The sequence below is a fragment of the Chanodichthys erythropterus genome, chromosome 3, assembly GCF_024489055.1.
Source record: "Chanodichthys erythropterus isolate Z2021 chromosome 3, ASM2448905v1, whole genome shotgun sequence".
Classification (NCBI taxonomy): Eukaryota; Metazoa; Chordata; class Actinopteri; order Cypriniformes; family Xenocyprididae; genus Chanodichthys; species Chanodichthys erythropterus.
The window spans coordinates 42,140,787-42,153,065 of NC_090223.1; the positions used below are offsets into that span (position 1 = coordinate 42,140,787).

The window sequence follows — 12,279 nt, forward strand, 5'->3', positions numbered from 1 at the left end:
ATGGAACTGAAAATATTAGTGCTCAAATCAAACTTGTTTAATGGATTATTTCGAAACGGCAATGAAGATTCAATGTTAAGCATTAACTGCAACAGTTGACATTTTCAAAACAATGAATATATTGTGTAATATGATAAATCGTCTGAGCTGTTTTGGCTAATTGATTACAGACACAGCAAACAATCAGCGAATAACCCATGCTCGTCTAGGCTTGTAAAGTTTATTACTATTTTATGTCTTTATCTTTTATTTATTTATTTATTTATTTTTTATTTCATTTGTGAGGTTTTCGATTTAATTTGAATATCTTAGTTAGTAGCCTGTACTACACCTTTTTGCCATTCAGTGACAGCAGAGTGTTAACAACAATGCCCGAAATAAACATCTGTGCCCTAATAAAATGTAGACTATAAGCTGGCCTGGTGTGAGTATTTGTGTAATTCTTAATTTATTTTATAGCCAGTGTTTCCCAGCCTCCACAGCTATGCTCAGACTTGTTTTATCAACACCAAACTACACATTTTTCCTGTTTTCTCATATTATACTGGATATTATGTAAAATTGTAATTAAAGTAACAAAATGGCACATTTACTTGTATCTGTCACAAATTTTTATTTTTTTAAAGCTTTAACAAAGCAATATCAAAATCTTTCCACACATATTTGGCAATGCCTAGTCTCCAAGTACTAATTGATTATAATAGATTAAAGGTATAGTCCATCCAAAAATGTTGTCATCATTTACTAACCCGTTCAAAACATGTTTTCTTTTCTTCTGTGAAGAAGATATTGGGAACCAGTAGAACTAAGTCTGGTGCCCCTCAACTTCCATTGTATGAAAAATACACTGATACATTTTTCAAAATATGTCCCATGAAAAAATAAGTTATACAACTTTGAAATAAGATGAGGGCATCAGATATTTTGTTCTAAAATTAGCATTTTTATCAAGCTTGTATGTTTCTGTTCAGTTTATTAACATGAATGGCAATGAAAATTACCTATTAATTGACATTAAAGTGAAATTACTGAACTTAAACATACGAGCTTGATAAAAATGCTAATTTTAGAACAAAATTTCAGATGGCACTTAGAGGCTTTTGCATCTGAACTCTTCAAATATTATATTACTAAATATTTCTTACATACACACTTATATATATTTATATAAATCATACATTGTGTCTGTTCTTTGACCATACATTGCACTGAAAAAAAAACCTACTTTCATGTCATGTGTTTTATAATGATAAGTGAAATCATACAAAATGTAATAATCCATAATGTTGTGTTAATTGTGTTTAAGATTTGAACATATTATTCAAAAGTATGTCGTCTCATTTTACAAGTATACATACAATTATACAATTTCTGATCTTCAACACTGTAGTGCAGGGATTCCCAAACTTTTTGTCAGCCAAACTCTATTGAACTAAAATATTTACTTGAAGTCCCCCTGAGATTAATAAAGTTAAAACAGGGACTCAATGAGAACAGCCTCCATGTGTGTCCAGATCACACACTGCCAGAGCTACCAGTAACTTCAGCACTCACATCCAGTCTGAAACAGACAGTAACTTTACATGATGATGATGATATGCATCACAAAAGCAAAATGAAGCTTCTGAAAAACAATAGTATAATATTCTTAGAATAATAAACTGTACAAGCCTAGACAAGCATGGGTTATTCACTGATTGTTTGCTTTGTCTGTAATCAGGCAAAACAGCTCAGACGATTTATCATATTACACAATATATTCATTGTTTTGAAAATGTCATCTGTTGCAGTTAATGCTTAACATTGAATCTTTATTATCAATTTGAGCACTAATATTTTCAGTTCCATTCGTCTGCGTGTTGTCTCAAGGCCACGCCCACAACAGGGGAAATATCATGAATATTCACGTATACTCCACCCACTGGAACACAGGAACCGAATTTTACACAACACCGCTCCTGAGAAACTGCACTGGCTGACTCAGGCGGCTGATCTCGCATCGCTCTTGCGGTACTTTGATGCCATGCGTCGCAGTCACATGGCGTAGGTGCTGTCTGAAGTCGGGCAAAATTTATTAGCGGCATGCACTGCTTCAAGTCACCCGCCGATCAGTCTAAGTCGAACAAGCCTAAAATTACATAACACCTGCCAGATCAGCTTCCTTCACCAGCACTTCACAACGCACTCCCTCACCAGGGCTGCGTTCACCCCTGACAAAACATTGCAAAACGTTTTTTAAATGGAAATGGTGGGTAAGTTGAACACCCTGTTCTGGTGATGCAAAAGCTGCAACTATGGCAAAATATGCTCAATGTTTCATGACATTAAGGTTGAACCACTCTAGTCACATGAACTGTTTTAATGCTGTCTTTACTACCTTTCTGGGCCTTGAAAGTGGTTGCAGTCTATCAGATCCAGAAAGCTCATGGATTTCATCAAAAATATCTTAATTTGTGTTCTGAAGATGAACGAAAGTCTTCCGGGTTTGGAACGTTACGAGGGTGAGTAATAAATGACAGAAATGTAGTATTTGCCTACAGAACTGTCAAGCATATCAACTGTTCAGCTCAAAAGTTTTGTTTTCCCACATTCTCTTGTATGTCTTTCCTCAAAAAGTCTATTGTAGTCTTACCTCAGAGTAAATGCTATAGTGATAGTTTGCTCAGGTGCTGTGGTACTTTCAGATATAACATTAATGCAGCCCATCCCAGAATCTGTGAATGTAATCCAGTATCATGTCATGTTCAGCGTGGGTGAGCAAATATTTTCTATTGTTTCACCTTATCCATTCTTCAATAAACAGCTTCAATAAACAAGCCAACCTGTGGCATACACAGTATACCATTCACTGTGCTGAAACTCCTTTTACATCTGAATCTTCTCAAATCATTATCATTAGTTTATGCTCTGTTTTAAATTGAACAGGGATTGGTATAGAATATAGTTATGAATGCAGTTTCATGGTCTCACTGATGGTTAGATTTAGAGGTGTAGGATAGGAAATTAGCTCAGTGTATACAGCATGACAGAAAAACAAACCTGTGTTGATTGATGTTCCTGTGAATATTGTAACTAAATTGTCATTAGCAATAAATAAATGAATAGATCTTAATAATATTCATAAAAGTAACAGTTAACAAGTAAGAGTTATATTTATTAATTATATTTATTATAATAATGAATTTATCAATCAATCAATAAAATTGCTAGTTGCCCAGGGTTCAAAATCAAATCAAAGACATGCAAAACTTTGCATAAGCTAAAGTGTTGAGATTTGACTTAACATTTTCATCTCAGTGGAAAATGTAGCACTTGTTTATTTACCATGCCAAAAGTTTTTTTTCTTTTTCTCCAGAACTGTGACATTCGATGCTCCATGTGACACTAGAAAAAAAACAAATCAAGAGGTATCACTGCATTTTTGTGATAGGTGCAGTTTCACCGAGACACAAAGAATGGCTTAAAAATGTATCTTGCATTAAATGAACTGCTCTTTAACACGCATAAAAGAAAGCAGCTAAATAAATCCACTGTCATGGAGTCAAATATTTTTCTTCATTTTAAAACACAGTTACAAAAAAATATACGATAAATACTTTTGTCTTAATTCAATCAAATCGACATCTGCACAGAATATAGTGATTGTTGCAGTATCAAGAGTGCTTGAATGAACTGTCAACGTTTATTGCCATTGTCTTGGTATGCTCTGGTTCCTGACTACTTTAGTATTTTCTAAAGTAAGCCTATACTCTTTTCAATGCACAGAAAACCATGAAAATAGTTGTTCATTTCCCAAAATGCAAAAACCTAGAGGTGTAATTGGTCCCATGAAAAAAAAAAAAAGGAATGAAAAGTTTGAAACTAAATACAAAGTGCTCAAAAAAACACTTGCAACTTAACTTACTAAAAAATACTAAAAGTATACACTGCCCTCCAAAAGTTTGGAAACGCCCTAGAAAAGTGGGGTTTTGGACAATATTGGCATGGATCCTTTTTAATTTGTGATCAATTTGCACTGATAAGGGACAACACATATTTTATTACACAAACAGTTTATAGATATATACATATGGTCAATACAGTATACAGCACATACAGTAAACCATCAACATATGAGGAAAATACAATTTATTTATTTATTTATTTATTTTTAAAGGTATATTTTAAATATGAGAGAAGAACAAAACAATAAACTTGGTTAAGGTATTTAACTGCAAACTACAGCTACAGGTTTCTAAGCTAAAAAGCTTACATTCACTACAACATAGTTATAAATAGTTCATTGGTTATCTTTTTGCATGTGTTCATAAATTCTTGCCAGGTCAAAAATTATGCCTGCACAATTTGGCATGTTTCATCAAAAATAAGACAATTGTCTTCAAGCGTAACTACGCAATACAAAATTTTTAACACATTTTTAATAATATTTGAATAAAGAGTGAAGATGTCCATTTCCCTAGGCCAGACATACCTTTTGGTCACTACTGTATAAATAATATAATAATATATACTTTTATGAAATAATATTCTTGCATATCATTGTTATATAAGAAACCTTTTTGATGTATGAAAGATTTCATTTCATTGGTAGTGCTTGTTATTTTTAGCATTGCACCTCTGTACACACAAAGGTCTTACTTTAAGGCCATTCTAAACAGTGAAAAATGAAGAGAACACTCCTTCATTTCGGCATCTATTATTATGCTGCATAGTTTTGCGCTATGTGACTTTCTTTGAAAACCTGGGAAACCAGTTTCATTGTCAAACAAATATGTGAACCTGTAGATTTCTTGTTTTGTATAGAGAGAATTTCAAAGCAATGACGTTTTCAAATTTTCCTCTTAGACTTGATATACTAATGAATTATAATATTGTATATTGATCAGCTTAATGTCACTAAGAACACTAGAAGAATAACAATATTTATTCAATTTAAGAATTACTACATAATTCAAAATATTGGTCTAAAGACAAACCTTTGAAGTATGCTTAAGAAAGTGAGGTGTGTAGGCATCATGCCATCATGGATATATAAGTCCAGAGTCGTCACTGAAATCAGAACTATGAAGATGTTCTGGAAGCTGAGTTTGGTGTTTGTGCTCACTCTCCTAACCAAAGGTAAATGCCTTCATCTTAATCGAATGTTCTTCTTTCATGTGCTCCTGACAAAATTAAGTACAATTAAAGAATACAAAAACTATTTTATGTATTATCATTTTTAATGACTTTCATATTTGTGCTGCTTAATATTTTATTATAACCTGTGATACTTTTTTCAGGATTCTTTATTGAATCAAAAGCAAAAAATAAATAAAATTAAATAAAAACTTTTTTTTTCTTTTTTTAAATAGAAATGTTTTGTATATACAATACTGTTTAAAAGTTTGGGTCTGTAAAATAAATCTTTCTTTTTTTGAAAGCAATGCATACTTTTATTCAGCAAGGATGTGTTAAATGTATTTATTTATTTATTTTTAAAAGTGATAGTAAAGACTTATATTAGAAAAGTTTTCTATTTTGAATAAATGCTGTTCTTTTTAACCTTTTATTCATCAATGAATCCTGAAAAAAAAAAGTACCACATTTCCAAAAAATATTAAGCAGCACAACTGTTTCCAACACTGAGTATCAAATCATCATATTATTATGATTTCACTGAAGACTGGAGTAATGATGCTGAAAATTCAGCTTTACGTCACAGGAATAAATTACATTTTAAAATATATTAAAATCGAAAACAGTTATTTTAAATTGTAATAATATTTCATAATACTGCTGTTTTACTGTATTTTTGATCAAAAAAATGCAGGCTGGATGAGCTTAAGAGACTTTGTTCAAAAATATTAAAATAGTAATGTATCAAAAACCTTTAATTAAAGGTTTAATTAACCATACATGTTGGCATATGTGGTTTACAGGGACTCTCCATAGGCATAATGTTTTTTTATACTGTACAAACATATCCCCTTACACTAACCCTAAACCTACCAATCACAGACTATTTGTATATAGCCTATTAATATATTAACAATATACTAATGAATTAACTATAGTTTGCAAATGATTTGTAAGTACTGTGTTACTTATTATAAGCTGTTACCAAATACTTTAATTAACAGAGTCAATTTCTAAATTATTCTGTAGAAAATGTTCTTGAATAGATAGTTTTTACTTTTACAATTATAATTTTTTTCTCTCCCAATTCATATCTGAAATTACTTACTTGTATTTAAGCCTTCAGTCTTCCTCTGTCTTGTGATAACGCTATTATTAAATATAATTTATTCATTCACTATATGCATCATGTATATCTTCCTGAGATTTAACAAAAGCAACCCATGATATTTGATGGTATTGCTGAATATTGGTTGTCTTTTTTAATAACTGATCTTGTTTCAACTTCTCCAGGGTGTGACTCCCAGCCTGGGCCTGGTAAATAATTTCTCATCACATAATAATACAATTCACTGAGCAACATATTCACTTTTTCTGAGAGCGTCAGAATGAAGGTCCTTTATCTCTCTTCTTGTTTGAAGTGTGTGGCAGAGCCCTTCTCAACACAAAGATCGTTGGGGGAGTTAATGCGCCCGCTGGAGCTTGGCCATGGCAGGTCAGCCTTCATGGGGGTGAAAGTCATTTCTGTGGCGGATCCCTCATCAATGATCAATGGGTTCTGTCAGCAGCTCACTGCTTTCCAGGGTATCCAACACAAAGTTCTTCAGTAACATGTTTGCTTCTCCTTGATGAATATTGTGATTGTAATCCCTCTGTCATGTCCTCCATTCAGGATTGATGCTGCAAGCCTTACTGTGTACCTGGGTCGACAGTCTCAAGAACTACCCAATCCAAATGAGGTGTCCAGAAGCGTCTCTCAAATCATAGTTCATCCATACTATAACAGACCATCTCATAACAATGACATGGCTCTGTTGCGTCTCTCCTCACCTGTGAACTTCACTAATTACATCCAACCAGTCTGTCTGGCAGCAGAGGGAAGCACATTCAACAATGAAACGATGTGGGTCACAGGTTGGGGAACCATTAACTCAGGCGGTAAGAATCAAGAAGATTTTTTTTGATGCTTACCACTTCGTGCTTCAAGACACTCAATGTCTGACACTTTAGGGGCTTTTTAATGTATATATGTAACAGAGGCCAGCTAGTGAGAGAATTTGCAGGTAAACGTCACTCCCCTGATCTCAAGAGGCACACTAGTTCAACATGTTCCTGGGTCAACATTTTTGTTGATCATGTAACAACATTCAAATCAACCAATCAGATTTGAGGGACAAGTTAACAGATTATGTGAAGTTCAGGCTTAAAATCATGAATTGGTGCTTCTACATCAGTGTTATTCGTCTATCATTTCCCTCTGATTTTTGGGATAACTTATGGCTAGGATTAGGTTTAAGGGTAGGAATAGGGTTAAGACAAAATTTTCAGACTAGAATGTTGTTCCAGGATCAACAAAATATGTTAACTCAGCAATATCAGGACGTGCGTCCTTAGGGCTAACGCCTCCCATGCTAATTCAAGCACGGAGTGGAGAGAGTAGGACCGGAGGGGTTACATATAGTCAATGTTTGCTTTCAATATATGGCCTATTAACACTAAAAACAAATGCATTTATATATATTCCTAAAATAAAGACAAAAAGGTCAAATAAAAAAACTGAGGTGAGTTGTGTTAAAGCCGCAACGTAAAAGCAAGCATCTTGCAGAATCTATAGCAGTTATCATAGTTAATGAATACTAAAACCATAAAAAAACATTCCTAACCCTAACACAAAAACGACTAAAGCTTTAACTAAAATTAAAATAAAATATAAAACTCAAATAAAAAAAAAATATTAATAACAACTATAATAGTATCTAAATTATACTAAAATAACACTGGTTGATGGCCCATTTAAACCTGGCATTTGCATGCAGCTTAGATGAATTTAAAGGTGCCCTAGATTCAAAAATTGAATTTACCTCGGCATAGTTGAATAACAAGAGTTCAGTATATGGAAATGACATACAGTGAGTCTCAAACTCCATTGTTTCCTCCTTCTTATATAAATCTCATTTGTTTAAAAGACTTTCGAAGAACAGTCGGGATCATTAATATGTACGCCCCCAATATTTGCATATGCCAGCTCATGTTCAAGACTTAGACAAGGGCAGCCAGTATTAATATCTGGATCTGTGCACAGCTGAATCATCAGACTAGGTAAGCAAGCAAGAACAACAGTGAAAAATGGCAGATGGAGCAATAATAACTGACATGATCCATGATATCATGATATTTTTAGTGATATTTGTAAATTGTCTTTCTAAATGTTTCGTTAGCATGTTGCTAATGTACCGTTAAATGTGGTTATAGTTACCAATCGTTTATTACTGTATTCACGGAGACAAGAGCTGTCGCTATTTTCATTTTTAAACACTTGCAGTCTGTATAATTCATAAACACAACTTCATTCTTTATAAATCTCTCCAACAGTGTAGCATTAGCCGTTAGCAACGGAGCACAGCCTCAAATTCATTCAGAATCAAACGTAAACATCCAAATAAACACTGAACTTACGCGATTAGACATGCTGCATGACGAACACTTTGTAAAGATCCATTTTGAGGGTTATATTAGCTGTGTGAACTTTGTTTATGTTGTTCAAGGCAAGCGCGAGCTCTGTGAGCGTGGAGCACGAGATTTAAGGGGCCACACACCCTGAATCAGCTCATTTCTAATGATGCCCCAAAATAGGCAGTTAAAAAATGAATTAAAAAAAAAATCTATGGGGTATTTTGAGCTGAAACTTCACAGACACATTCAGGGGACACCTTAGACTTATATTACATCTTTTAAAAAAAAGTTCTAGGGCACCTTTAAACCTAGCTTTTAATGAGGACAAGAGCAATCCTATCACCTAAGGCTTGTTAATGTCAGGTGTAAATGGGACCAATGTGGTTTAAGAAACTGATTCTGTTTCTAAAATTCAGTACATTACTCAAAATCATCTCTGCCTGTAATTTACGTGTTACTGACAAGTTTTTCTGTTTCTCAGTTTCCCTTCCTTCACCTCAAATCCTACAGGAGGTGGATGTGCCTCTGGTTGGAAATAGTAAATGTAACTGTCTTTATAGTGGATCAATAACAGAAAACATGATGTGTGCTGGACTGTCACAAGGTGGAAAAGATTCTTGCCAGGTATCAATAGTACATGGCTTGTACTTGTTAATTTAATTTAATTAATATTTAATTATGATATTATAGGTATATTCTATCCCCTACCCCAAACCTACCCATCACAGAAAACCTTCTGCATTTTTACATTTACAAAAAACATAATTTTGTATGATTCATAAGCTGTTTTCCTCATGGGGACCAAAAAATGTCCTCACATAACGTAGAGTTTACCAGGACCACACACACCAAATATCTGATAGTGAGAGATTTTCAATACTTTGTCATTGTTCAGGGTGACTCTGGAGGTCCAATGGTCATCAAACAGGGCTCTACATGGATCCAGGCTGGCGTTGTGAGTTTTGGTGAAGGTTGTGCTCTAGCTAAATATCCTGGTGTGTATGCCAGAGTTTCTCAGTACCAGCAGTGGATCAGTGGGCAAATTGGAGCAAACAGGGCTGGTTTCGTCACTTTTAACTCCACTACTCCTCCTCTGGACGAGAATGTGAACTGCCCTACTCCACGTATGTTTGTTAACATCACCATGACAAAGCAAAATTAAATTATTAAAATTACAGCACACTTACACTTTCCCTATAGCTCCCATTTAACCTTTCTCTCTCTCTCTTTTCTCTCCAGCGACATTGTGTGGAGGTTCTGCAGCTTCATGGCCATGGATGGCTAGTCTAACATATAACGGTGATCCTATGTGTGTAGGAACTTTGGTTTCTGACCGAATCGTCATGACCACTGCTAGATGCTTTTTTAGGTAATCACAACAGGAAAACTTAATTTCAAATGAAATCAGTGACCTTGACATAGGCGATTTGTGCTCTGACATTCAATATCTCATTCTTCAGATTCATGGGTACGGATGGATGGGCAGTGACCCTCAATGTTGCCCAATGGGACTGTTCCAGTAGCTCACTGTCAGTTACAGTGGCAAATGTCTTATTCGATGATATTTTCGGCAACGGTGTAGCACTTGTGGAACTGTCTTCTCCATTTATTTATGTTGCCAATGTTCCAGTTGACATGTATGATTTAAGCTTTGGCCCTGGTACTCAATGTTCAGTAGTTGGTGTGAATTCAGAAGCTACTGCATGTGAGTTTATATAACCACTTTTTCAGACTTTTTATGGCAGTAAATTCAATGACATCTCAAGAATTCAATTTAGTTTGAAAACCAATTTGTTTTTCTTTCCTCATAAGCGGAACCGTCTTTTCTGCAAGTCCAGACCACCATTGTAAACTGTGATCCTTCAGACACCACACCGATCAACATCTGCACAGAGCCACTGCCTTTTCAGCAGGTATCTGGGGACTTGTCTTTTCATTTTTTTCAGACTGAAACACATTTTATATTCTAATGAGCGTTTAGTATGAAGTTTGTAAAAGTCTTTCTTATTCGCTTTCATTCAGAATGATAACGGCAGTCCCCTGCTGTGTAGTGTGGGCGACATGTGGATTCAGACTGGTATTTTGTCCATCCCCCCTGATGGTGCCATGCCTCCACAATCCTCCAACAGCACAGTCTTCATCAGGACCTCTCCCTTCACCTACTTCCTGACCAACACCATCAATAGCTACCCATCTATTCTGGATGGAGTAGAGTCATTCTCGCCCCTCTCGCTCACCTGCGTCCTGCTGCTCTCTCTCTCAGCAGTCCTCCAGGCCATTTATTAAAGCTGTTATCTGTCACTTTATCACCGAATTAACTAAGAAATGCAATACATTATGGGAGGTATTATGGGGTATTTTCTCTTGCATTAGTTAATATAGCTACTCAGTTTTTGAATTTTGATTAATTGCTTGAATTATGACAACCTCAGTCAGAATTTTTTCCTATATGTGATTTTATTGCTTTTAGAGAGGAGATTTATATGAGTGGACATATGCATTATTGTTTTTAACTGAAGAGATACTGTATTAATCATAATAAAGTAATACCACAGTAATACTGTGTGTGTTTAATAAACTATAAAATTATATAAAATCATGTGAAAATTATAAAATGATTTACACTTCTACAACCGGTGAAGGTACAATTCTGTGGAAACCCAACTTGTATGTATTATGTAGAAAACACTCATGCTCTCTCCAGTCTACCAGAATATGTTTATTTACCCTTATGTGCTGATAATTCGGATTATGTCCAAAAACGACAAATATCCACCGTAGCTCTCCTCTCTGAGAAAATCTCAAACTGAAATCTAAATTGATCTATTGATGTTTTCGGGCTGTGGAAAAACTAGTAATCTCATTATTTTATTGACGTAACTGCAAATTACATTCTAATAACACAAATACATTTATTTATAGACAAAGTTACAGATGAGTATGAGGCTGAAATATTGATGTGATGCATGGTCATCCAAGGTCAGATGAACAGATCTCAAATTAATACATGGAAAATATAATATATAAAATTGTTTCTCAATTTGTGTAACTCACATTCTCAAGTAAATTAACACAATGAGTGTATTACCATTTAAATAAATTCATGCTTTTGAAAATCTGTACAAATACTTTAAGGATGCGTCTAAATATTGATATGTATATATACAGAAACATTACAGGTCAACAAGACAACTTACCTTCCATAAGCTATTTATTGTAGGTACTGAAACCTAAAGAAAATTATCCTTTTTTGAACCATGGGCTCAGCATTGCCATCTGCTTTAAATTAAAAGTAGCTAGAACTTGTTTTTAGATTTATGATTACAATAAGATCTTTGGCTAAAATAAAATAAACAGAGTTACAGTTTATTAAATGTTTAATTGTATTATTTTATTAATATTCATATCTCAAATGCATAGGTACCTCAAATGTCAATTAGTGAGAAATAAACTACATTATTCAAAATACACCTATAAAAATAAAGCTAGCTAGAACCAGAAAGAGTTTTACAGTGTAATGCTGAAAAAAAAACTTTTAAAGGGGACCTATTATGCAAAATTCACTTTTGCATGGTGTTTGGACATAAATGTGTGTTGGCAGTGTGTCACAACCACCTTATAGTGATAAAAATCCACCCACTACTTTTTTTTTTGTCAACATTCGTGGGCAGGGCCTGTGGCTAATGTGACGTCGCACTGCCAGGGATCTGG

General features: G+C 34.3%; 1 protein-coding gene across 1 annotated transcript; it reads left to right on the forward strand.

The window, feature by feature from the left end:
• Nucleotides 1–1,563: 1,563 nt before the first annotated feature.
• On the forward strand, nt 1,564–10,974 carry zgc:165423 (uncharacterized protein LOC100101646 homolog). Its single transcript, XM_067382358.1, has 9 exons — nt 1,564–1,573; nt 6,537–6,699; nt 6,788–7,053; nt 9,050–9,192; nt 9,464–9,692; nt 9,808–9,937; nt 10,029–10,273; nt 10,381–10,481; nt 10,591–10,974. Coding segments are annotated over exons 1-9 (1,542 nt in total). The 5' UTR covers nt 1,564–1,572; the 3' UTR covers nt 10,855–10,974.
• The last annotated feature ends 1,305 nt before the right edge of the window (nt 10,975–12,279 follow it).